Here is a 26250-nt window from a genome sequence, read left to right as displayed (position 1 = left end):
AGAGGCGCCCGTGGGCCCGGGGCGGGCCGACGCCGCCGGGCGGTCAGCGGCGGGGCCTCTCCGGCAGCGGCTCTTCGCCTGCGGCTCCGGTTTCGGGTGGCGGCAGGCCGAGGAGCGCGGCGGCGGCGGCGGGAGGCCGGGCCGGAGGCGGCGGCAGGTGAGGCCTCTGCCGCAGGGGTCCCCGGCGAGCGCCCTTCTGGGCACCGCTGTCGTCCTTAACGCGCCCGCTGCTCGGCCTTCGGTGCCTCGAGGGGAAAAGCGGTTTTCTGCGCCTCCGCCCGTGCCTGGGGAAGCTGGGGCGCGGGGGAGAGCTGCTGCGAGTCGTTCAGTCCCGTCTGGTGGTGGTGGGACGCGCAGGTTTGAGAAGCCAGAGAAAACACTGACCGCTTTCCTCTCATTTCTCTGCAATATAGCTTTTCTGAGCTTGTCTCAGTCTAGTGATGATTATTATTAGCCGTTATTATTTCAAGCAATATTTATAGCTATTATAGTCTTCATATTTTATGTTACTGAACATTATCAAACAATATTTATAGCTATTACAATTTTCATATTTTATATTGTCTAATTACTGCTATTGGTTATCAATCTAAATATTTGGGATTACATCCCTAATTACTTTATGAAAGATTGGTAGGTGTTAGCGTGTTTCCTAAATAACTATAACCCTTAAGGCATGATTAATTTTAATGTAACTTAAGAGGCATCCTCATGTTTTTAAGCTATCACAGAGTGTGTTTTTCAAGTTGTCGATGTTTGTTTTGTCAGAAAATGGTGAATATATCATCTAGTAAAATAGAATATTGTGGCTTGCCTCTGTGTTTGCATGGAAATTGCAATCCAAGTGGTAATGCATCAATTCTGCATTTTAAAACATCTAGCAAACAGTAGCTTGAATAAAGATATTCATGACAATCGTATTAAAGCACGCTTTATTTAAACACAACTTGTTTCTCGCTGATGCGTGTTTCTAGATTTCAGACTTAATACAACTCAGTATTCTCTACCTGATTATGTACCGTACATGAGATGAGAAACAAGCTTTCTATCACTTCTGACACCCAATTTGAACTTAAACCAGCATAATGCACTAAACTAGTGTCTCCAAATGGTTCAGTCTTTCAGATTTTGGCAGCAGTAAATTCCTTCTTGAATATTGAATATGTATCCTTGTTATACATTCTAATAGACAAGCTTTTAGTATTTTTTGTTTTAAAAGATTTGAAACAGTTTAGACTATTTGAGAAGTCCAGTGTTTTTTAGTATGTTTGGTTCTCACTGTGCACAGGTATTTCAGACCAGATGAGATGCAGATCTGTGTGCTGTTGACCTAATGTTCTTGATACTATTCTACATTTCATTTTTCAGCCATGCTCTGTACTTTTCTTCAAGCAGTGATGATGAATTCGAAATGTGTAAGTAATAGCACGTATTTGCTTTCTGAAGGAATATGAAAAGAATGCATTTCTACCTGGATTGCCTGAATCTCTGGCAGTGAGGAGCATGCACTAAATTCTGGCATTTCCTCTGTGCCTCAAGAGTCACTTTAAGCATGTGCAATGCTGCTGCCTGTTCTGTTTTCGTGTTTACGAGTCAGCAGCATTGTTGTTCTATAGTGGGATATTATTGTTAACATTTTGTTTGAGCACTCCTTTGGAGTTACTTAGTGGGATAAGCGTATGGATACCTCTTTGCAGTAGGAAAACTGCTACCTACAGTTATTGAAATGCTTCGAGAAAATGTTGGTAACACATTCGGTGTCCAAGTCTCTCTCTCCTAATGATCCATGTTTTGAGAGGAGGCTATACTGGGTACTGTAAGGTACATAACAGCACTTCCTTCTTGGTTTCATGCTGGGCAAGAGTTGAATAATGAAGGAATTACTAGAGAGTGGTCAGCTTTGAGGAACTGAGAGTTGGAATTGTATTAAAAGGGTTTTTTTTGTTGTTGTTGCTTTTTTAAGAGACTTTGGGTTGAATTTGTACGAGTTGTAAGCTTTTCTCATAAAAATGCATAACTTAATCATTGGAGTATTGTTCTTAATATATCTTTTATTGTTTCAGTTTTAGCTAGAATGAAAACTCCAAAATCCCTGACACGTCAGGTTTCCAAAAAGGAGGATGTGAGGTTGGTGCTGAACTAAATGACTTTCCAGTATTTGTGTATGTTTTCTGTATTACCTCTACTACTCTGGGTGTAGAAAAACGAAGAAACGTTTCTTAGTGATTCATAGGCTGATAAGAGTGTAGAAGTGAATGCAGACAGAAGAACTGGTCTGTGTCCATTCTGTGTCTGTTCAGGTCAAATGTACAATAGAGTGTTTGGAAGCATATGTGCTTCATTGCTGTTTCAGAGGGCAGTATAGCTTGTGGAGAATCGACCTTTCATCTTTCACCCACTTAAATGCAGGGTTTGTTGTATGATGCAGTTTCATACTGTTCCGACTTACTCTTGACCGATTTTGTGTGCATTAGACGTTCGTAACATACCTCCATCTCTGGTTCTGCTACTAATGGTCTCATCAGTCTGGGAAGAGGCATTACGTATTCAATGTGCTGTAGAAGAATTCTCAACTAACAGATTAGATTCCTAATTTATAAACTATCGCCTGGACAAGTATTGGCAGCATAAGTTACAATAGTTGAGTTACAATAAAATACTCTTAAAAACACTGAGAGCTTTGCACAAGTTCATGTTCAAAGCAATCTTCTATTGTACAGCAGCATGAGTTTATTTCCTTGTAGAGCTTTCTAAATCTCATCTTCAGGATTCCTTATCTGCAGTTACTGGATAAATTGCTGTCCGTCTCTCAAATATTGATACTGTTATCCTGTTAGACCTGTGAACGTTCAAAGCATCCTATGACAAGGTGGAATTGAGCCTTTAGTTCAAATTTATAATAGGAAAATACCTGTTAACGGAAGTAGTTGGTAACATCTGCTGTGAGCAACTGATAAAGTTATGCTAGATGGCTTGGTTTGCTTTAGCAAGACAAATTTATTCTGCTGTTTTCCTGCTCATGCCTACTGGCGTTTCATATTATTGCTTGTTTTACAGTTTGAAGGACTTCATCGATGACTCGGACGATTTCTTCTTGGACTTTAAAAAGAGAAACAGCACAACTAAGAATGGCAAGTAATCGTCCAACAATATGAAGCAGGAATTTTATTGGGGGGGAAGAAAGTATACATTGCTAAGTTCACAAATTTTGGGGAGAACTTACTAAATATAAGATCATTTGGACCCTTCTTTTGGGGGTAACAGAGGACTGATTAAATTCTTTTTTTAATCCCCATCCTTCTGTAATGTTTCCTTTACAATTAAGGGCTCAAAGTAGTGGCATGCCTTTGTTCACCTTCTCATTGTGTCCTGAATTTGAAGTAGCAAAGATGTTCTTCAGCTACTTTTGGCATTAAAAGGAGTTTACCATGTGCTTTGGTTAGGCCAGCTTGGCTGAAATTTTTTTCCTGAACAAATTTGCTGCATATTTCTTTGAAATTGAATATTAAATGTTCAGTTATACATGTATGTAGCTTTTGTTACCAAGAAAAAAGTTTATGCCAGTGCTAGCTTAGCTATTCACTTTTTTTTTTTTCCTTCAGGATTGCTAGGCCAGAGGGCTGATGCAACTTAGACCCTGTGTGTGTGTATATGTATATATATATATGTATATATGTGTGTGTGTGTGTATATATAGTGTTTAATACTTCTTGCGATGACTTTAGTATAATGGTAAATGAGCCTGGTGTGATAAAGCAAATACAAAGGTGCCTTTCTCTCCTTTTGTCTTTTCCTAACTTTCAAGGAATATTCTTGTTTTAAGATAAAGGCAGGTCTCCTAAGTGAATTTACCAAGACTTTAAGCTGTTTCTTTTGAATTGCAGCACGGAAGGATCTTCAGATCACAAAGAAGTCAGTGAGTTCTGGAAAAGAAAATGTTTGCTCCCAAGAATTGCTGAATCTAGATGCTTTAAGTGACAGTGAAGATTCTGTCTTTGTAGAAAGTTCATGGCGTGACTGCCAAAAAAGGGGAGTGAAAGGCTCGAAGGAGAGTCTGAGGTGCCTAAAACTCTCTCCTCCACGCAATCGGAAAGAGTTGATTTCCACATGTAGTCCAGGCTTGCTTGTTGGAGGGAAAGAAAGAAACTGTGAAAAGGAGAACACAGAAGATAAAACACCAGCCTTAGCACTTCGACAGAGTACAGAGTTAGAATCAGATAGCTCAGATGGTGAATTTGAATCTTTAATAGAACGGATAAGGAAACAAAGTCTGCCCCGAAAACCTATCTTAAGTACAAGTAAAACTGTCTACCAGCCAAGTACAATAGGTAAGAAATCATTCTTAGTTAACCTCAGAGTTATCTTTTGGGAGCAATGTTAATACTAATTGTCTAATTCTATTCATGTGTGTGGCATGTGCTTTAGAAGTTCAGCCCAGCCTCTTGCACTTCAGTTTGATGTAAGCAGAAATTATTCCTCTCTGAGCATTCTGAAAAGTGATTCTACCAGCCTTATGGTATCAAGACTTAAGCTTTTCGTTGTCACTTGTTTTCATAATTCCTATAATTGCTAGGCATTTTTTTAGCTTTATTTTTAAAATTGTTCTGAAGACAAAGCTAAGTTGTAGTTCTGAACGATGTCTTTTTTTTTTTTTTAAACATATGATAGTAGCTAACATGAAGCTGTCATTTTGGTAACACTGAAATTTTGAACACTTTGGGTGCTGTTAATTTAGTGTTTGTATGGATTTATAATTGACTTTGCTATTTTATTTGAATACAGTTTACAGTGAGATTTTGATAAATCAATAGCTTGTTCTGTCCTTTGACTAACTGAAGTGAGCTCCAACTGAAAGACTGCAGAGAGGGAAAAGACTTGCTGGAAAAGGGCTATTGCTGAGTAAGGGCAGATAAAAACAGATCTCCTTCTAGAAGGCTAAGCATATGGTGCCTTTCTCACAAGTACTACTTCAAGGCAAGGAGACTTATGGAAGAGTGTGGAAGAGGCTAGCTGACAGCACAGAAAGATGCCCTGGAAAAGAGCAAATCTGTGTTTTTTTGGGTTGGGATATGACAATATGGTATTTGTTTTCTAGAGATGAGGTGGGAGCTGCATGCAAATTCTCTGTATATAGTTAACTAGTGAAAGGAAACTGTTTCTGAACAGTTGTAGAAAAGCCAGCAGAGATAACATCTGCTGAAACTGTAAACCTCGAAGTAGTGATTGATTTCTGTCAGGACCAGTTTTAGCAATCTGTCTGGATGTGGACTGTGAAAAGTAGCAGCTGTTTGAATGAACTTCTTTGTGAGACTGCATTAGGAAGAAAACCTGCTGAAACCATATCCTGTATCGCCCGTCTATGCAGTTTCTTAAACCTTTCTCTTGTGTTACCTTATGGATGTCATGGAGAAACTGGACCAAAGGTCTGGATCAGCGTGACAGCTTTTGTCTGAACTGGGAAAGGCAGGCTGTGCAATCACTGTAGCTTCCTTGCTTCCCCCTGCTCCCCTCAACAAGTTGTCTGTCTGCTTTTGTTGGGTTAAAGGTAGAGATTGTAAAGATTATAGAGTTTATATAGTACTGTTAATGAGGCTGGTTCCTGATAAGGGTATTCTGATCATTACAATAATCTACTTATGTTGTAATGTAGTAGAGTATTATTTCTTTAGGAACAAACAGCATGACTTCAGGTGCACAATAGAAGTTTGAAAAATTTTTTTTCTTCTTCAAATAGTATCTCTGCGTTACTGCTCTTGATGTGCCAATGGTGCATTTTGAATCAGTGAAATGTCACAGGAAAAAATGCCTGAGAGAAGTCATGAATGCTTTCCCTTCCCTTTCGTCCTAGCCAAGTGTTTGAAATTTTGGAGTGCCAATCCAAATGAGTGGCAACTTTTATTTATATAATAGCGAATGATCTTTTTTATCAATTGCATCCAAGTATGACCAGATCCATAGAAGGAGTGTGTATGCTGAGATGGAATGTATGACTTGTTTCAGTTGTCTGTTTTCTGGTTGCTGATGTCTGCGCTCCTGATTCTTTGACAGTCTGTAATATTTTGACTTTCTGTTAAACTAGAAAACGTCAAGTCACCCTGTGAAGGTGCTCAGCCCTCAAAAGGTGAGGGAGGCAAGAGGCCAAAGTCAAACTCCATTTTACTTAAAGAAACACCTTCCAGGATAATGTCTTCTGTGAGAATTCCTGGGAGTGAATCAGTCAGTTACTCACCATCAGCACAGGCAAAGGAAAAGTAAGTGTTTCTCCACCTATACTGTGTTCTAGGACTATTATAGATGGATGAAGAGATGCTGAGAAGTCTTTTGCCTAGGGTGGCATTCTGATTTTCCTTCCATTTGGAAACTTCTGCTACTGATCAGTTGTAAATTTTTAAGTAGGCTGGAAATTAAAGCTTTAGTCTCAAGTATGGCAGGGACAATATAACCTGATCTCCAGTTAAAGAAATTGAGATTAATTTTGCAGAGTAAGTGAGGGTGGAATTGCTATTCATTGTCTTGGCAGAGCATATGTCTAATGTGCACTGGTCCCACAGTTTCTATCTGTAAGGCTGCCTGCCTCTGGTATATGTCAAAACTGATTTTATTAGTAATTCTTACTTTTAACCAGCTCTTCTTCAGATTTTTTTTTTCTGACCTGCATCATTATAACTTGCAGAATTCATGTTTCTTTCTCTGTATGTGGATGCAACTTAGGCTTTTCAGAGAAATGCCTTTTTTCTAATAACTGCCTTTATTCTGCCTCTTAACTATGGGACAGTTTCTTTAGTCATTTTATTTTGTGTACTAATATTAAACCTTTAAATGGTGTCTTCAAAGCAGATGCTATATGAGAGCTCTGGGGTGTTGAAGTGGAGTTAGCCATCCTAGTGGAATATCTGCTTTCCCTGAGTGAATAGTTTTTCTTAGGATTCTCAGAACATCTATGGTCATGTCTCTGAAAATACGCTTTTATTGTGGGTGGTGATGTTAGGGCTGTTGATATATTGGTCAGCTTTTGGTATAACTGGCTCCCTGTGCCATGACGAACATTTGAGCCATCCCCTCTTCCCACATAGGAGTACTCATCTAGTTTTCTGAGCCAGTGAAACAACTGCAAGTCCATTGCAACAGTTCTGCCCTTCATGCCCCTGAAGAGGGAAGGAAACAGTAGAAGCATGTGCACCGCACTGGCCTCATGAGCACTGCTGACAAAGAGAATCAATAAGAGTTTGTGCCAATGGCAGCATTCCAGAGAAATTTAATGGCTATAAAGTGACCTTTATTTTTCAATATGATACTTCTGAACTTAATTAAGGTTTTGTTTTGTGCGTGGTTGGTTTGTTTGTTTGTTTTAATGCCTTCTCTTGCAGGTGTAATTTGTGCTCAGTGCCTGGCTGTTTCTTGCAAGATCTCTCAAACCCAGCATCCCAATATGTGAAATATTTCAAAAGAAATAAAGAGGACCTGACACAGAAGCTCTACCGTCTCTATAATAGCACCATCTTTGAGCAGAAGGTTGGCTTCAAAACAAAATATCATGTTTCTGCAGTGATAAAATGCTGATTAATATGTTGCTCCTCACCTTTTGATGTGATTGCTCTATATCCTCTTCAGTTGGTAGAGTTGGGTTTATGTTTGCATTAGGTCAAACCATTAACTTCAAAGGGGATTTATCACCACTGTGATGCTGAAGTTTTCTAACTTGGAGACAGCTTACTTTCCCAGCTGTGATGGCATACCATCCTTAAGTGAGCAATTTGGATGGTGTCCGGAAGAGTCCTTGATTAGGTAAATTAGTAGATGAAAGGCTCTGGGTCGTTTCATTTCTGAAGAGGTGACTGATACTTCTCTTCCCATATTTTCTAGAATTCACATGCTCGTCAGTTCAGTGGGCTAGGAGTGTTTCTGCTGCTGCCTGTGTGGTACTGGGCCCTAGTCAAGGCAGCTATGGCCTCCTGCTGCTGACACAAGCTGGAGGTTGTCTCCTACCACTGCTCAGCCAGCCCTTATTGAACAGCATGTGCTAGTGGATTCTGCAGCATTACCACAGCCTGAGGAATAGCTAGTGGGTAGCACAAACTGATCTGCTGGCTGTCGTGTCTGCTGTGTCCCCCATTCCCAACTCCTCCCCACAAGCTTGTGTTAGTTTAGGTGTTCTTTGGACCCTCAATTGGGTTGCTTCAGCCTGCTAAAATGGTGAATAACGGGAATCTGGAGCTGGGATACAAGTTCACAGAAGACAATGGTTTGCTTGACTCAAGCTGCTTTAGAACTGCAGCCTTCATTAATGCAGCGCTCTCATGAAACTCGATCCAACAACTCACAGCTGCCAGAGGGGGAGATGCTGTTGCTTGCTGACACAAGGTGGGAGTGTACATCCAGGAGCAGGGAGCTGAAGAGGAAGAGCACCTCTCCTTCATGTCAGGGGCTGTTGACTCATGCTTAGTGATGCTACATGCAGTCTTCATGCATTCTTACTATATTTTCCTTTCTGTCATTGCAAAACAGAAAAGTTGCTTATGCTTTGAATAACAGTTTGGGGTGAATCTGAAGCTATAAGCTGTGTTTCAAACTGAACTTTCAGTTCCAGAAAACTGCTGTCTTGATCTTAAGTGGCATCTTCTGGGATGCTCGAGAACCTCCTCTGAAGAGAAATGTTCTTGAAATAAAGGACGCTGCCCTCAGTAATTCCAGCTGGCCTTCCTTCAGGAAGGAAAATGTCTCTGCATCTGAGAAGATACTGCTGAGCTGACCAAGGAGAGGTGGAGGCCATGATTTCGCATAAAGTGGAGCTGAAAGGGCTGATTGCTGCTGAAATTGGAAGATACCACTCTCCACTGCTTCAGCCCTTTCCCTGTGCTGACGCTTAACTATTGTTGGACCATTTGCTTGAGCTCATTTTACTAACTTAGATGACAAAAACTTAGCAACAACAACAACAAAAAAAAGCTAACCAAGATAGATATGACGAAGGCATATAAAATCAAGAGCAGCACAGAGGATAAACAGGCAGTGATTATTTGCCTTTTCACAGTACGAGAATGAGGATACATCAGGTGAAAATGACAAGTTACAGGTTCAGAACAATCAAAAGATGATGATATTTGACATGTAAATTAAGCTGTAGAACTTCTGATCACAGACTATTGTGTAAGCTAAAAATTCATGTGCATTTTTAAAAAATTGAGAGCTATTTAATGCAAAGGAACCACCTCCAGCTCAGTGAGGTGTTGTCTTTCAAATGACTAGCAGCTAAGAAGCGTATTTTGAAAAGAAAGTTTTGTGGTATGCCTGACCTGTCCTTGTATTTCCCCTTAAGCAACAGACTAGCCACAGTTGGAGACAGAATAGTGGATCTAAGGGACTTTGGTCTGATCCTGCATGTGAAACTCTTAGTGTTGGTAATAGAAACATGGTGATTGGGATGAGAAGCTGTAGAAGGTGGGTCTGCCTCTTAAGTGATGGCAATTTTGAGGACATGAGCAGAGACGTGCTGTAAAGGGCCGTGCAGTACATATAGGGGAAGCCAGAAGACCTAAGGAAGATATGGGAGGTAGGAGAGGGCAGATCACATGCGCTGTTTTGTTTCGCAGTTACCAGAGAAAATGGAAATAATCTGGAATAAGAAAATGAGAAAAACAGCAGGATATTGTGTAACTGGGCAGACAAAAAGTCCTGAAGCACAGCGTTATGCTCGAATAGAACTCTCTGAGAAAGTCTGTGACTCTGCAGGTAAGTAAAGGAAAAGATATGTTGATCCTTTGTGAAAGCATGTGCTAGAGATAACTGTATGAATCTGAGAACTAAGAGATCTACAGTCAGCCCCTGCTCTGAAATTTTTTGTCACCTTGAATAAATGAACCAGCTAAAAATAATGCATAGATAGAAGGGTTGTAAGAAAAAGTGCTACTAAGAGGCTTGATGAATTCACAAAATGTGAAAACACCGATACCTACCTATTCATACCAACCTCAGTATTAGAATATGGTTTGACGTTTATATTTTGTATTGATTTGAAAGACCTAATGGCCAGATTTACTATATTGCGGTGTAAAATCTGACTTCTTCCATCATAGCCAGGTGCCTTGTTGATTAAATTTAAAGCTGGAATAAAAACAGATCAGTGCTAAGTTAACTTTTATTATTTGGTATTATTGTAATTGTTAGATTCCCCCCATTCTACTCCCCATTCCCCTAGTTTGGGGAAATGAATGTTGCTGTTATCGTAGGTTAAAAGCTACTGTAGTAGCTTTTAAGTAGTTCTGAAATTAAATTCTATTAAAGTAGGTTTAATAAGCTGGGTTGGAGAAATGAAACAGATTAGGAACATGGGGAAGTGACTAGGATGCAGAATTAGTGGGGTTAATCACAGAACTGGTGGAAGTGCATTGAGTAAAGCCTCGTTGGGGCATTTATCTTCTTATCCAGGTATTCATAATTCCAGCTTCCAAAATGACTTTTGCACCTTAGTGAAGAACAAGCCCCAAACCTTGCGATACCCAGGCTTCTTTTAATTTTGCAGATACCATAGAGATCTGCAGCACTAGTTTGTTTTCGTAGTTCCACAGGTACTTGTAATACATGTTCAATTCACTGTTTGCACTGACAAATTTAAAATCCTCTGAAGTAAGTTTGATAACAAAACTAGATATCAGAGCTAATCTTTTCTATGCTGTCATTTAGGATATTAAGACTAAGCTTCATTAGCTATGGATCAGCTCAACAGACCTTGCTTGAAGGACCTGATTTTCTGTTCTGTGTCTGTTCTAGTTAATTACTTCTGAGAGCTATTAGAAGATGACTGTCTGCAAATGAAACATTAAAATGCTGCTGTGTAAGACCATGAGGCACTTGCAGCTTTTTGTCACTGAATGTAGTTCTGGTCCTCTACATCTAAAAAGAGAGTTACAAGCCACGGAGTTTGGTTAGGGAATAGTTACACAGTAAGTGAAACTAAGGGGCTTCAAGCTCAAAACACAGAAAAGAGGTACGACCAATGCAGAATGTGTTGTTAAGCTGTGGAATTCCTGACTGCAGGATGCTGTGGTTGCTAAAAATTTATAAGGTTCAAATGCAATAGAACATCTGTAGAGGATTACTAAATACAAAGATACCATCTCTGGCTCAGAAACCAGAGTCATTTATTTTTGGAGGCTGGGAGAGTGGTTAGAAGAACCACTGCTATATGCTTTCCGTGCTCTCATACAATTCCCTAGACATCTGCCATTGATTACTGCTGGAGGCAAGGTAATGAGCCTTTGTTCTGTCTTTATTTGCAAAACATCCCTGAAGCTTCCTTTTCTCCTTTCTTTTTATTATCAGTTTAGGAATAATAATAGTATTTGCAGCTTCTATCAGCTGTGGAATTAGAATATAAATGCAATATTTGGATTGCCTGTATAGATTATACTTTGAAAAGTGAGAGATGCTAATTTCTGTCAGTGTGTCCTGCAGGTAAATCACCGGTTTATAGGATTTTTCCCTTCCTAGGTATAGTGTCTTGTAGTGGCATTTTGCAACAGTTTGATAGTTACATGAAAGCACAGTCTGGACAAAACTTCGATTTCTTACAATTGTGGATGTTGCCAGGTTTCTGAAGAGATCACACATAACATGACTAATACAGTTAACAGAGATGATGATGGTGCCTCAGTCTTTGGTTTGAGCCTTCAGTTATTGCCAGAATAAGGGTAAACGGCTCTCTGGAGATTGCAAGTCAACAGCAAATTAAAGCTATCTGAATTATTTATGAAGCAACAGTTTGAAAAGGGAGTGCAACAGCTTAGTTGTCCTTTGCTTATAGTTGTCTTCATGTTCTCTGTATCTAAGACAGCACTGTCTTCTAAGACTTGGGATGGAACAGTATTACCTTGGGAAGTCTCTGCCCAGGAGCTAGCCACTACAGGGAACGTATAGCTGGCACTTAACACTGGAGCAGTGAGTTAAGGGCTGGAGGCTGTATTTCCCTACACCTGGCTAATCTTAATTTTTTTTTTTTTGTCTTACCCCAAGACCGTCTTCGAGACACCCTAATTCATGAGGTTTGCCATGCAGCCACCTGGCTGATCAATGGTGTTCGGGATGGACACGGACGATTCTGGAGATTATATGCCAGGAAATCAGCTGTGATTCATCCAGAACTGCCAGTGGTGACACGATGCCATAGCTATGAGATTAAGTACAAATTCACCTATGAGTGTGTTTCGTGCAAAACCACGTGAGTAATGTTTTCTTGAGTGATCTTACTTATGGTTATCTATTAACTTTTTTGACTTGACAGTCTCCTGTGCTAGAAATTACGAACCTCTTAAACTGAAGTGCTTGGGATAGTCATCTGAATTGTCATTTCCCCTTTCTTGAGCCCGCAGAATCTCGCTACATGATTCCACATGCTTGTTTCCAAGTAGTTCCACCCAGACTGTCAAGAGGTCAGGACAGGCAGAAGTGTCTTCCAGTGACCAAGTAGTAAGATGTCAGAATACTTGCCTCAACTTTAAACGGTCATGGGGGGATAATGAAAGACCACTCTCATTTTTCACGCTTTGCTCAAATGATATAAATTGGATTCTTTCTCTACTAAAGGCCTATGAAACATGCCTGAGTAAACTTAGTGCATTTTTTGGATCACATCCCTCTGATTTCACAGTCAACACTGATACTATTATAAGCTTTACAGTAGGGGACAGTACCTCCAGTTGTAAGTATGCACTAGCATCAGGAGCAGCGCACGTGAACCTGCCCTGGGGAAGCAATGGCCAGGTCTGGCTCACCCCCATAGAATGTATGTGAGCAAAGTACTAGGGTGTGTTGCTGTACTAGTAGGTATAAATAAGGCATTCCAAGCTCTCTGTAATCAGTAAAATGTACATAGATTTCAAAAGTAAAATCTGCAAATGAATGTGCAGTTAGAACCCCTGCACCATTGTCCCAGGTGGCCTGTGATTCAGTCACTGCTGTCAAATTTTGTTCCATGAAATCTGTAAATATAAATGAAGGCTGTGAAAATGGATATCTGAATTCAGGTTTAAGTTCAAGTTGTGCACCTAAATATTTGATCAGACCTTTAAAAATGTGGAATAGGCAGTGGAAAAAGTTTTAGGTGAGAAATGTCTTAATACAGATTTGATCACTTCACTCTGAAGGATGCAGTTTCCTTCTCTTCCTTCCTTCTGTTTCCTATTATATAATGATAGCTTAGAAATCTGACCTAAGTAGTCTGGCAGAGGAGAAAGGAGCCCTTTACCCACAAGTACTGCCCACTGCAAGTGTGGAGTCAAAGTACTTATTTTTCCATTTCAGGATTGGACGTCATTCCAAGTCACTGGACACAGAGCGCTTTGTGTGTGCATGCTGCGGGGGGCAGCTGGTCCTGAGTCAGCCCACTCGGAAAGATGGCACTCCTGCTAGGACGCAGCTAACGCCCTTTGCGAAGTATGTGAAGGAAAACTATGGATCTGCTAAAAAAGAGCAGCGTGGGTTGAGCCATGTAGAAGTTATGAGGAAACTCAGTGCTGAGTTTGCTTTAAAAACTAGGCTTCAGGATTCCTTGTAAAATCTCAGTGCTCATACTTTCTTGAGGCTGCTTAATTTTTGTATATATCAATAAAGAAAGTAGAACAGTCTAACATGGAATATATAGAAAAATTTTTGGAAGATTCCAGACAATTTTAATAGCTTAGCAGTCTAAGATTGAGGCCTTTTCTGAAACGGGTGACAGAATGGGCAAGAAGTAATGATGATGGGGAATCAGTGGCAACAGTACTCTCATTTGCAGTTGACTGGTTTGTGTATCCTCCTTAAGCTTCAGCTAAACAACTACTGTGCCTGGGAAGATGCAGTTCTAGGCCCTTCATGGGACAGAGTTGCCATATTTGTCTGGAATTTTCTGAACAATATTTGCACATAGTGCTTCATAGCATGTATTCAGTGACTCTTCTGAGCAATAGTTTTACTGTGTAGGTCATCTGGGTAGTTGATCTGCTCAGTTGGGGGTGTATACTAGACGCTACATACGTGCTATAGAATGGCTATGTGTATATCTGGGATTGCCAGATGCAAGAAAACTCAGGCACATGAGCCAAGTTCTCTGATTCTGTCTGGATGATTTTCAGGCAGGAAGAGGGCAGATCTGAGGCAGACTTGAGCATGGGTTCAGGTGTTCTCCCAAGGAGAGTTTCTTGAATGTTTTCCTTAAAAGTAAGCTTAGGAAAAATGGTGCCTCAAATTGGTTAGAGGAAAGTGTGAGCTTTCTCCAGAGCCCTCTGGCCCCTAGTGAGATCAAAGCTATCTTTCTGGTTAAATTTTGATGGCAATTGTTCCTCTCTAACTGAGATTTCATAGAAACTAAAATAGATACAAAAGGACAGATGGGGGCGGGAAGCAAATTTAAGCAGTTTTGCCACAATAGAGCGAGAAGCCTAGGCAGCTGACTTAAATCTTTCCTGTAGAACTTGACTGAATGTGTGTTAGATTTGCAGTGTTTGTCTGCTGTGAACAAATTGCTCAGGTGATTAGCAATTTTGCATCGTCAATAAATGTCTTTTTATACCAACCGTGGCAATGAAGCTGGCATCTTCTTTATTATTTAACCATGACTGTGCAACTCTGGTACCTGAAAGCTTCCAGTTTCTCCTGGCTAGTTGTTCCGCATACAGCAGGTCACCCTGACTGCTGCAGAGTACACCTCTCCCCGCTCTCCATGCTTACCCTGCGTTTACCTGAGAGCTGATGCTTTCTCAACCTCTGCACGGATCGTGTTGCCCCAGGACCATCACACCTTGGCAATGTTGAGTAGCAGTTGGTCAGGGGATGTAACTTCCTCTTCGCTGTGTGTCTGCCCACACCTCTCGGGTAGAGGTAGTCTAGGACTGCCAGTGCTTGCTGCCCACCTTGGCACCACAGAGAAACCATCTCCTGGGGCCCTTCCTGACTGGCCACCTTGGAGCACAAGCTGTTTGGATACTCTTGGTGCCTGCAATGTTCTTTTCTGTTCTGAATCCCTGTTTCCTGCTAGCTGTGTTAAAGTGTTAGAAAAGTAGTTTTCTCAAAAATTTGTTGATAAGTCTATAGTTATATGGGGAACACGTTCCCATGTGATGGGATATAAGGTATTGAATGATATGGTTTTTTTTCTTGATGGTGTTAACCTTTTGAACAAATCCTTTTTCCTTATAAAAAACTAACTGTAAATCCCATTCAATTCTTGATCAAATTACTAATTACTAATTGGAAGAAAATGAACAAATTTAACTCACCAGGTCATTTCTTGTACATTGTTTGAAGTACAGTAACAGAGCAGACATTTACAGAAGGGTCTTAGGTTTTGGTGCTTGTAAGCCGGTGTGTTGTAAAGGGGGACTTGCAAACTGCTCTGTAGGCAGCAGTCATCCTGCAGCATGGTCCTCCTCTCTCCTTGAATGGTCTCTACCAATTTGTCTTTCTGCTTTGTGCTGCTCTCACCAGGGAGGTGGTCTCGGGAAGGTCTCCTTATGTCTGTCACCCTTGCTAGGTGTTCCTGGGCTAAGGCCTTAGTAGCTGTCAGTCATGTGTCCTGCCAAACTCTTCCCAGGTCTGACTGGCTCTTTGTGTTATACCAATCCTCGTTTGTTGTGGGCCAGAGCTCTGTGCCAGCACCGTGTTCTCCTGCTGCGTTGTCCACGTCTTCAGGAGTCCCGGGGGCTTGGGGCGCTCTGTCAGCTGCTCTGGGGAGCTCTGGCAGGGGGACACTGGGGTGTGCATGGTAGTGATGAAGCATGGGCATTTGGCAAGAGCAGCGAGATCAGGAAGGCTAGTGGGTGCTAAGGTGGGTGTTACGACTGTTCGGGATGGGAGATAGCACGATGTGAAATCGTCCAGTCACGCAGCGCACTGCCAGAATACACAAAGAGTAATAAAGCAGTGAAATGGGATACATTGGGCACAGGATGATCAGCTGCTTGTTTAAGATCCTGCCCGCCAGACCTCCGAGGGGAGTTCCTGTCCCTTCCACAGTGGTTCCCTTGTTCCTATTTTGCTTGTGCAGAGCCCTTTTATGTTCCCTGCTTTTCTGAACTGCCCCAGTGCTAGCTGCTAGTTGACTGTATTTGAACACGTTTGCTATAGAGACATCTAGGCAAAGGTACTTTAACTTCTCCCTTCTCTTTCAGAGCACTGTACTGGCTGTGCATTTGCCTTGCGTCTCTTTCCTTACCATAGCTCCTCTGGTAATTGAGGGGCTTGCTCAGTGTACGTCTCGGTGGTAAGGGAGGAACGAAGTGGGTCGGTGGGCAGGCTGGGGGCTGGAGCCTAGGCGCTGCCTCCCCCTTCCTGGGGGCAGCCTGGTTTGGGCTGGGGGTGCAGGGTGGGGAGGTGGTGCTGGGCTGTGCTGGTGTTGAGGGTGTTCAGGGGTGCAGCAGGGAGGGTCGAGCAGTAGCAGCAGACCCCACGCTAAGGACCAGCAAGGAGATAAAGGCACCTGTTCCTTTTCCTTGCAGGAGCAGAGGCGGGTGCACTGCATGGTTGAGCTTCTCCCTGCCAGTGGCCGAGCACGGGCATGCTGGTGGGAGAAGAGCTGGGTGCATGGCGCTGGGGAGCAGTAAGGGCTGGGCAGGGCCGTACACGCATTTTCTGTGCAACTTTTCAGAGGAGGGGAGAAGCAGTGGCTATGAGGGGTGGAGGACCAGGAGAGGGGTGATGCAGGCGGACGTGCAGCTCACCAATTTGGTTGTGCCTCCAACCCCTGTAAGGGGCTGTGGGATTTGTGGTGCTTCCCTCTGGAAACAGGATCTTTGGGATGACGTGTTGCTGCTTTTGTGTGACCTGGTTTTCTTCTAGAGCATCCCCAGGTGTGCCCTTCCTGGTGTCATCTGGTCTTCTGGAGGTGGGGCAGGGGAGGGTGGTGGCAGAGTGGAGCTCTGGACTGCGATGGACTGCTTCGTTTGGTCTCATTTTCTTTGCTGAACTGACTTCTGTAAGCAAACTAATAAAACCAAGCTCCCACCCCTGTTGCATCAGAGAAGCCATGGACCCGGGCAACTACTGCAAATGGATGATGTAGATAAACTGCCCTGAATTAATGAAGCTGTCAGTCTGTTTGTCATCACAGATAGCTTTTCAAGATGGCATTGAAGATTTCCCACCAGAGGTGTGACCGCAAGGTGGGAAAAGGAGGGTTGGATACTGGTTTAGAGAGACACTCAAGGCATGTGAGGGGTTAAATGAATTAAATTTAATGAAGGACTTGCACTCCAGACTGTGCGGGGAGCCCTGGGAAGCATGCAGGGGGGCAGCTGATGGGAGGCTGCTGGGCCAACGGTTGGATGCCTAGGCAGGACTCACTTTGTGTATCCTAAGGGCCCCTTGTATCTCCTAGAGCTATTTTCTTATCTTGACTATGCAAAGTAGTAGCAAAGTGGAGTAGTTACTGGCTGCAAAGCAGCTCGACAGTGCTGATAAAACAGAAAATGCGTGTACGGCCCTGCCTAGTTTCGGTCAGCATGTAGAGAGCATGCTCAGCTGCTGTCATGGACCCCATCAGTCCCCCATCACCTTGCCACCTCTTCCTCAGGTGCTCTCCCCACCAGAGGGACTACAGCTGCTGTAGCTGTAGGAGGAGGTGCTTCATCTTGGTGCCTCTTGCAAGCTCATCACACCTGCCTTTCCTTCACCCTAGGTCACCTCTGCATGGTGACTGGCGGTGCCAGCGCAGGCTGTATTAGGACTCACCACCCAGGAGAGACACCCTGGCTCATTGGACGTGGTTCTTGTGGAGGACACCAATGGCAAACAGCTTTGCCACCAGCCTCTCCAACATCTTCATTCTCGGCAAAGTAAGTGTGCACAAACAAAACAGGGCTTGGACCCCTCCTGCTGTTGGGGACTGCTGGTTAAGACTAGAGTTGTTTCTATCTTCCTCGGGCAGCTGCCTTCCCACCCTCAGTGCTCCAGTTCTGGTATCTTCTCTGGCTCCATTCCCTCTGGTTCTGCCTCCTGCAAGCTGACCAGTCGGGGAAGGGAAAGCTACTGTAAATTTTGAAGGAATGGCAACGTTTTCAAAAAAAAAGCCCTGTGGCTTTTTAAAGCACATTGTGGAAATAAAATAGTTAATGCTTCATCAGTCTTTGCAGGCCTATCTAGCAAAAAAATATCTGCAATGGCCTTGCAGAAGTCAGCATGACCCAGTTACCAAAGGAATGTATTGTTTGCGAAACAATGTGCTCTCTGTGTCATTGGAGCTTACAGTTCTGAAGGGATTCACTCCCTTTTCCTGCTTATCCAGGGGAAGGACAAGTCGTATGACCCAAAGGTATAATCAGCTCTGTAACTGCCTCGCTTGGGCCAAGTTCATATCAGCAGTCTGTCACGCTGCTGCTCTGCAGTCTCTCCTATAGCTGCAGTAGTAAAACTTCTGCTCTGACCTGAGCCTAAATTGTATTCCAGTTATTCCACAACAACAGGAAAGTTTGGAACGGAGCAGTTGTATTGACGTGATCTTGCCAACAGCTCAGACTGAGTGTTCCTTCCCAAAAGCCTCTTCTGTCACAAGCCCTTTGTGGCCTCTTGTGTTTAGGGCTGAGGGGGGTATTTTGGTTTTAGCTCAAACCCCTTCCTTAGGGACATAAATGAAAGAGACGGTAGGTTTTTACACTGGGGCTCCTATTGGGCTTTTGCTGGACAAATTATGTGGTTATTTGTGTCTGGCTGAGCTCCAAGAGGAACAGCGCTTTGCTCCTTTTTCTCCCCGTGAGGCAAAGCTCTGCTCCCATCTGGGTTTCCTGATGGGCCATGGCTGCTTCTGCCTGCTGAGGTGCCTGGCTGTGTAGATGACGGAAGAGCAGTGGATGTTGTACACCAGGACTTCAGCAAGGTTTTTCAGCACAGTCCCCTACAGTTTCCTCATAGCAAAAGTAGAGAGATGGGCTGGTACGCAGCATCGAGGTGGGTGGCAAAGCAGCTGGCCCTTGGGTCAGAGTGGGGTCATGCTCAGCGGTACCAAATCCAACTGATGCTTAGGTTGATAATTGTTTTATGTCAACAACCGTTGTTGGTCCTTCCTAACAAAAGGAGCGCTATGGGGTGGTGTTCCTGTAGCACCCAGGAGGGAGTGTAGCTCTGGCTGCCTGTATAAGCAGGCAGGTCCTCCTCACGTGCCATGAGCTAAGGCAGGAAGCGGGACGTGCTCTGGGGCTAGCTGAAGGTCTCTGGCATGATCGTTTTCCCCTCTGCTGCTCTCCCTCTTCATGCTGTGCATCCTCAGGGCTGGCCCCAATCTCAGGGGAGCTGTCTGGAACACGTATCCTCATACAGGTCCTCTCACTGCCGCCTGTCACAGCTGCAGGAGAGAGCTCGGCACACAGCGCGAAGCGCCGTCCTGAGGATCGAGGGCCACTGCCAGGAAGCTGGGGTGTCAGTAAACATGCCTGTGGGGGGAAGGAGAGACTTGGGTGAGGGTCTGCACGGGCGCAGGGCAGATACCTGCCTATTGCCCACCACCAAGGGCTTCCCCAAGGCATCATGGCCTTGGCACGGCCAGGCCCCACATGGATACTGCTGCTGGGTGCTGTGGTGTGCCATGGAGATGTGACAGTGAGGGATGGCCAGGAGGCTGGGGGAGCCCCCGCTCAATTCCTGCCTCTGCTGAGGCTGGTAGGACCACAACTGGGTCACTGCAACCAACCCCAAACCCCTGTGAGAGGCTGGGCCAGGCATCCCTTAGCTCGGTGGCTTTCGAAGCCACTGTCCCCAGGAAGCTCTTGCGTCAGCTGTGCTGTGTACACACCTGAATCGTCCTCTGATGTGTCTGTGAAAGATGAACTCTCATCTGCTACGTGCTCATGGGCAACCTGCATCAAGAGAGCAAAAAAAAAAAAACCCCATCTGTGGGTCATGAGCCTGCCATACTCAGGACAACGGTACCCCGGGATGAACAGGAAGGTGGTACAGGGCCCAGGGATGCTGTGAACGGCCACGAGCCCTGAGGGAAGGGACCTGTGGGTGGCATGCAACAAGACAACACGCCTTGCAGGGCCGTAGGGCTGGCCTGGAGGCTGCAATGGGCATCTCCCCAGTGGGTGCTAATACAGAGGGTAAAGGGCTGAGGCTGACAGCTTGGCACCACAGGCAGGGGTGGCCCATGGGATGGGGCAGGTCTATGCACCCACCACCCACCTCCTAGAGAGCTCACGCATCTGGCTTGTTTGGTGGGCAGTGCTGACCCCACGCTCCTGGCTCACCTGGTGCCAAAGGCCTCTGGCCAAGCGAGAACCCCCTGGCCAGGCTTCTGTGGGTGCTGGCGTGGTGCAAAGCATTCTGTGGGATGGGTGGGGTATCTTCGGGAAATATGTGCGTGTGGAAGTGTCTTTGCTTAGGAAGCTGGGTCTTGCCCAGATTGTGCAGGTGGAGGCTTTTTTCTTTGGCCCCCCATAGTATCCAAGCATGTCTTCTCTCTTCCTGCCTGTTCATCATGATGTGCAGGCGCCTCTTACAAATCAAAAGCGAGTCCTCCACTTTTAGAATGTCTTCATTAGCGTCCTCCTCATCATCATCTTCTTCCGCTACCACTTCCAGTTCCACACCTTTTGGTGCTCTCAGGCCTCTCTGCTCTGCTCTCATGCTCTGCTCCTTCTTGACACTGTGGACTACCAGGCGCTCCATCAGGTCCTGTTTGGTGGTCACATCCTTGAGGAGCTCCACTCGTGTGAGCTCGGGTTCCCACAGGTTAGGGAACGAGTTTCTGCAGAAGACCTGAAATCAGAGAGGGAGATTTGTAAAGGTAGCTTCGTTTCCCACTGCAAATGTCTCCCAGGAGTCAGCCAGCAGTGGCTGCTGGGCCCAGGGATGCAGGGGACGCTTAGGTGGTCGCATCATTGTGGTGCAGCAGTTGGCCCCAGGCGGAGGGAAGGTTACAGGCCAAAAGAACCAATGCTGGGAGATGTCAGCTTTTGCCCATGCACCTTGCCCGAGCCTGTCCTTTGCACTCACCTCCTTGGGTTTGACGTTGAGTCGTCCCGACATTGTAAGGGTGAAGCGTTTCCCCTCGCCCTCCTGTTCCTTGACCTCGCGCTCCTTCTGGCTTTTCTTCCTCCAGAGATGGAGTTTTCGGAGTTGGGCCAAGCTCTGCTCGGTGCGGATCAGGCAGCTGCTGTTGAGCTCCTCAGCGGACTCTGTTTTTATGGAGAGCACTGAGAGATGCTCTGACGTGACGTCTGGATGGATCCTCAGTGGTCTGCCTCCAATGCGGGGGATGATGGTCAAAGCCTGCCCTTGTGGGCCCTGCCCTGCCTGTGGCTGTCCCGGGTGTCCTGGCCCATGGCCCCTGCCTGGGAGAGCTGGCCCACTGGCCCTGTTGGCAGCCCTGTTGCTGCCATGAGCATGCGGGTCAGGCCCTTGAGGAGCTGTGGGGGATGTGGTTTCACCAGGCTTCATGGTCTGCTCCAGGACTCTGCTGGCTGGTGCCACTGGGCCATTCGTGTGGGCCACCAGCCCCTGTGCCACGGCCACACGACGCTCCTCCATGGTTTTGTCCGCATTGGGCTGCACCAGCTGCCAGCTGGGTCCCGGGCTCGCATCGTTGGCATGGCTCCAGGCTGCAGTCACGAGCTGCTGGATTGTGTCCTCCAGAGCCGTGGCAGGCAGGGCAGGACCCTGGCACTCAGCCCTCGCTGCCATGCCTGGGTCACCAAGGATGCCCTGAGCAAACCTGGTTCTTCCAGTGTCGGCTTCTTCAGGGGTTTCAGAGCTGTGTTCTGCCAGGATCTCAGCAAAGGGAGTAGCTTTGGTGGTGAGGATAGGCATAACGGTGAGGGGCGCTTGCAGCTCAGGAAGCTGCAGGTCTCCACTGTGGAACACCAGGTCACAGCTGCGTGCTGCCTTGACCAGGGATTGTGCCTTGGCCTCCCGGGCAGAGGTGTCTTTGGGAGCTGGAAGCTTCCTGCTCTTTAGCTCATGACACGTTTCTCTGAAAACATTGGCAAAATCAACCCTGGTGGGGGGCTGTGGCAGCCTCGGTGCTGCTGGGTGAGTTGGCAAGCACTCATCCTGCTCCTTGTAGGCTGGACCGCCTTGGATCTCTCCACTAGCAATGCTCTCAGCTCCCAGGGGAAAGCAGGAGTGGCTTGAAAGCTGCCAGCTGCTTGGATGAGTAGTCTTGGTGCCATGATTTTGCCGTGTCCTAGGTTTTCCCTGTCCTGATCCTGAAGACCTAGGCCTGACCACAGGCATGGAGTGGACAGGCTCATCGATTTCCTTGGCTTGGGCACAAGCGTCCTGCTTGGGTAGTTGAGGTGAAATCAGAGGAAGATGAAATGGCTTTTGCTGTTCCTCTTCCCATCCCTTTCCTGAGTCTGGAGCTGTTGCAGCACCACTAACAGATTGGAAGTTTTCTCTTGGGTCAGCTTCTTTGAAGTTCTTCACAGTCTGTTTTAGTCCCTTGGACACTCGCTCCAGAATTTTTGCTGCTGCAGTTTGGGCAAAGAGGTTCAGGTTCAACTTGAGCTGTTGCTCCTGGGTGATCTCTTGCTGGATGTCATCTATTGCACCCACAGCATGTGCCCTGTCTCTGGGAGAAGATCCAGGGGACGTTTCCAGAGTGGGCAGCTTGGTTTCACTTGCAGCTCCTGGCATTTTACCTGTAAGTGCATCCAGGGACTCATCTGCCTGTGTTGCTGCCTTGGCTGGGAGAGGTGCTAAGTATGGCAGATGGGGTGAACCAGAAAGATTTTCAGCTGGGAGTTTCCCCATTTCAGGAAACTTGCCCTGAAAACTCTGCTGAAAGCGTGGGGCTGCCAAAGGCGCCTGTTTGCACCTGACGCCTCCACCTGTCTCTCTGCTTGCAAAGATGAACCCTTGGGTGCTCTGGATTCCCCTGGTCCTTTCTGCCATCCCGTCCCTCTGCAATAGAAGCCAACCAGAAAGGCCGCGTTACTGTGGTCCTGCCCACCGTGCTCCATCTGTCCTGGGCAGCAAATGCCCTGCAGCCCCTGGCACGAGCTCCAGTGGCCGCGCTAACCAGCGCAGGCAGCTGCCGCCCCGTGTGGAGCAGCCGGCCAGGGAAAAGGGCTTGTCACCATGGGGTGAGGGACGTGCCGTACCTTCGTGCTGCTGTGGCCGGAGGCTGGTGGGCTCGGGGTGCAGGGGAGCAGAGGCAGCCCGTCCTGGTGGGACTCCGCTGGGCTCTGGCTGCGCTGCGTGGCTGCAGGCAGCTCCTGGTGGCCCACCTGCGGGGAGAAGGAGGCACACGATGGAGGCAGTTGCATTGGCACGAGCACCCCTGAAGTGTAGGAAACCGCAGCCCCTGTTTGAAGGGCCCAGAATGAGTCCCCCCCCCTTGCTGGAGGAGCCTCGGGCTGGCTGGCCCCAGCTCCCCTTCCCCACCGTCCTGGCACTCTCCGTGTGGGTCCTGTCCCCACTGCCTGCCTCTCCCTCCAGCCCCACGGCTCACCTTGCTGTGCTCCTGGGTGCCCGGGTGCCCACCCTCCGGCTGGGAGCGGGCGCTCGCCTCCCCCTCCATGCCTGTCTCTGGGATCCGCTGCCAGAGCGCTGGCACCGAGGGGAGCTGCTCCCTCCTGCTGGAGCCGCTCGCCGCTGAGTGGGGACCCCGGGGGGAGCTCTGTCCCCAGCAAACAGGGACATGGTCACCACGGGGTCCCCCTGTCACAATGGCCTCGTGGGCACTGTGCAGACCCCCCATCACAATGCCCTGGGACCCCTCCATCACCGTATCCTTGCCTCCAGCCCTCTGGGCCCAGCTGGGAGCTGGGGAACAGGATGACTTCTTCTCTCCCCAGCTCTGTGCCACCCCACAGAATAGGCTTTGACTATCCAAATGTGTCCCCTGGAGCTCCGTTAACACCTCAGCCTTGAGCCCTTGAAGGGCCATGATAGGACAGAAAACAACTTTAGCTTGGCTTAGAGCAGTGCCTCACCTGTACCGTGTGCATGTGGGTCTGGATTCAGGACCTGAGCTGGATCCTCGGGTTGTGGTACCTCCTTGATGTCCTGCTGAAGGCCAGGGAAGCCCTTTCCAGAAAGCCCTGTTTGTACCCGAACTGTTGACAACAGTCACACAGCTGATTGTGGCGCTAATGAAGGTTGTGGCCTGGAAAGGGAGACCGGTGACTGGTGCAGCAAAGTATCTTCTGCCTACCAAGAACTTGAGGTCCCCCTGTCACCTTTTTTTCCTTCAGAAAAATGGTTTGCTCTATTTGAGCCTTTGGATTATTCCTTAAAAAGAGACAATTTCAATTGCTTTGGTCTTTGAGCCAATTCCAACTGTCTGCAAAACCTTTGTAGCCTCTTGTGTTCAGGTTTGGGCAGGGCTAGAGGTATTTTTTTTTTTTTAGCTTAAACCTCTTGAGAGAGACAAGTAAATTTTTACATCAGAGCTTCCTACCAGGCTTTTGTTGGACAAATTAGATGGCTATTTCAAATTTCATGGCTAATCTCTGGGAGGAGCAGGATTTTGCTCCTTTTTCTCACTGTGAAGGAAAGTTCTGCTCCTGTCTGGCTTTCCTGATGGTACATGGCATCTTCTCTCGTGCTTCAGGGCAACACTGTGGATCTCCCTGCCCTGAGGAAAGGGAATTGGCCTGGACATTGCCGAAGAGTGAGATGAGAGACTAGCGACCAAACAGAGCAGTGGGTTGGTAAATGCTCCAGCCTGAGCACAGCAGCAACAGTCATTAGTAAAACTTTCCCTTTACTGGACGCCCCCAGTCTTGTCCAGTCTGGGTCTGAGAACTGACAGCTCTGCCAGCCCCTCCAAGGACAGGCCCTTTCCCGTCTCTGGCCTTAGGGACTCCTACGCCATGGGGTGCTGTCCCTAACACCGATACGGTGCCGAGATGTGCTTGCAAAGCCACAGCTCTCTCCCAGAGGTCTGTTCCCTCCGGCCACAAAGGAATCAGCTCTGCGGAAAGCTACTGCCTGCACCTGCGCAGACCCTGGGCCACGCTGGGAGGTGTAAACCCACCAGCTCCGGAGTCAGCGAACTCCCCGTTCTCATCCTGTGGCACTATGGCCTTGGATTATGGCAAAACCAAGCTGCTTGAAGGCAGGAGGGGCTGAAGCTGTTGAGGGTGCTCAGAGCTCACATGGGAGCACGGGGCAGGGGGGAAGTGGCTTAAGTATTGCCAGTCCCAAGGGACAAAACACCTGATGTGTTTTCAGTCTGTTGTGGGGGGTTGGGGGGGCAGCATGTGTCACATCCAAGAACAAACTAGCTTCTATCCTGGGCCATCAGCAACGTCAAGCTGAGATAGGCCCTAGCTCTGCAAGGGAGCTTCTTTGCTCACAGCCTTCCTGGAGAGGGGTGAAAATCCAGAGATCCTGGTTGGGATCCTAAGAGAAGCAAAGCAAGGCAAATAGCAAAGTCACAGGCCTGGACTGCCAGAGAGCAGATCTGGAGTTGATCTGGGATGTGCTTGGGAGGCTGCCCTGGAGGGCCATGGGGCCCAGGAGCACTGAGTGATCGCCAAGGAGCACTTCCTCAGGCCTAGGGGTAGTGAAGCATCACTCACAGTGAAGGTCAAGGTAAGAAGCACTTAAACTAGGAAACAGAACAACAAAAATAGAACAAGAAGTTGGCCATTCATACAACTGCAATTTTTAAACACAGACCAAAAAAAAAAAAAGAAGCTAAAATTGAGTGTTCTACCTGCAAAGAAGTTTTACTATTTTGGATTTTGCTTATACCAGTGCAGAAAGATTGAAAAGAAGTCTGACAGGAACACCCTGACTTTTTGCTTTGGAATTAAGAGCTTCTAAAGTCAAGGGCAATTTACAGTTGCTAATCAGCTGTTTACAGGAAAGGGAACATTTCTTTCTCAGCTACTTTACTTTCATCCTTCCAAACCAGCAGTCAAGCCAATAAGTTGTCAGAAACATCACAACAGGCAACAACTTCCATTGCAGTAATACAGGCAGCTCCTCATTTTCATCTGCTTGAGCAGGTAAGGCTTCAGATTGAGAACATACACAGGAACAAGGAGCTGAAACAGATTTAACTGTGCTGTCAGGTCCTACACTCAGATGGGATAGACGTCACAACTGGATGAAGATGACAACATACATGGACTTGGGTTACTCTGAAATCCCACAGCAAGGACATTTAAAGAATCAGTTCAACAACATGGGTTTTTTCTTCTGTTTCAAGCCAATGAAGTTTCTGCAATGAAGTGCAGCATATAGGAATGAAAGGCTCACGTATCTATCAGTTCTCTTCCCAGCATCTTTTTCTTCCCTCCTGGAAAGGGCCACACTTCTCAAACTTGGTCCAGC

General features: G+C 46.3%; 2 protein-coding genes across 3 annotated transcripts; one reads left to right on the top strand and one right to left on the bottom strand.

Moving 5' to 3' along the window:
* The first annotated feature begins 142 nt into the window (after positions 1-142).
* GCNA (germ cell nuclear acidic peptidase) lies at positions 143-14548 on the top strand. Of its 2 annotated transcripts, XM_067303934.1 has the most exons (10): positions 143-157; positions 1369-1415; positions 2064-2127; positions 3058-3131; positions 3885-4328; positions 6080-6251; positions 7368-7512; positions 9591-9729; positions 12010-12214; positions 13297-14548. In XM_067303934.1, the coding sequence occupies exons 2-10, from the start codon at positions 1412-1414 to the stop codon at positions 13547-13549; spliced, it is 1500 nt and encodes a 499-aa protein (XP_067160035.1). In that variant the 5' UTR covers positions 143-157; positions 1369-1411; the 3' UTR covers positions 13550-14548. The 2 variants fall into 2 exon arrangements, with proteins under 2 accessions (XP_067160035.1, XP_013795766.2); XM_013940312.2 differs by lacking the exon at positions 143-157 and having other exon boundaries at positions 1296-1415.
* Positions 14549-15193: 645 nt separating this feature from the next.
* Positions 15194-25562, bottom strand: LOC106482691 (uncharacterized). Its single transcript, XM_067303917.1, has 6 exons — positions 23898-25562; positions 23064-23189; positions 20956-22863; positions 20208-20718; positions 19754-19817; positions 15194-19394 (listed from the first exon to the last, which is right to left on the bottom strand). The coding sequence occupies exons 1-5, from the start codon at positions 23910-23912 to the stop codon at positions 19807-19809; spliced, it is 2571 nt and encodes an 856-aa protein (XP_067160018.1). The 5' UTR covers positions 23913-25562; the 3' UTR covers positions 15194-19394; positions 19754-19806.
* Between the last annotated feature and the right edge of the window lie 688 nt (positions 25563-26250).

This window comes from Apteryx mantelli, chromosome 13, assembly GCF_036417845.1.
Source record: "Apteryx mantelli isolate bAptMan1 chromosome 13, bAptMan1.hap1, whole genome shotgun sequence".
NCBI classification, from domain to species: domain Eukaryota; kingdom Metazoa; phylum Chordata; class Aves; order Apterygiformes; family Apterygidae; genus Apteryx; species Apteryx mantelli.
The sequence above is the reverse complement of the archived record's forward strand: the minus strand, read 5'-3'. Positions and strand labels throughout refer to the sequence as shown.

Bases quoted from the DNA above. Each gene is read 5' to 3' on its own strand.
- GCNA (XM_013940312.2), top strand. From the start codon at position 1,334: ATGTTCTTGATACTATTCTACATTTCATTTTTCAGCCATGCTCTGTAC. The intron at 2,128-3,057 runs GTTGGTGCTGAA...CTTGTTTTACAG, and splicing joins TCCAAAAAGGAGGATGTGAG to TTTGAAGGACTTCATCGATG. The intron at 12,215-13,296 runs GTGAGTAATGTT...TTTCCATTTCAG, and splicing joins TGTGTTTCGTGCAAAACCAC to GATTGGACGTCATTCCAAGT.
- LOC106482691 (XM_067303917.1), bottom strand. The intron at 22,864-23,063 runs GTACGGCACGTC...CTTCTATTGCAG, and splicing joins CCGGCCACAGCAGCACGAAG to AGGGACGGGATGGCAGAAAG. The intron at 20,719-20,955 runs GTGAGTGCAAAG...CTCTGATTTCAG, and splicing joins TCAACGTCAAACCCAAGGAG to GTCTTCTGCAGAAACTCGTT.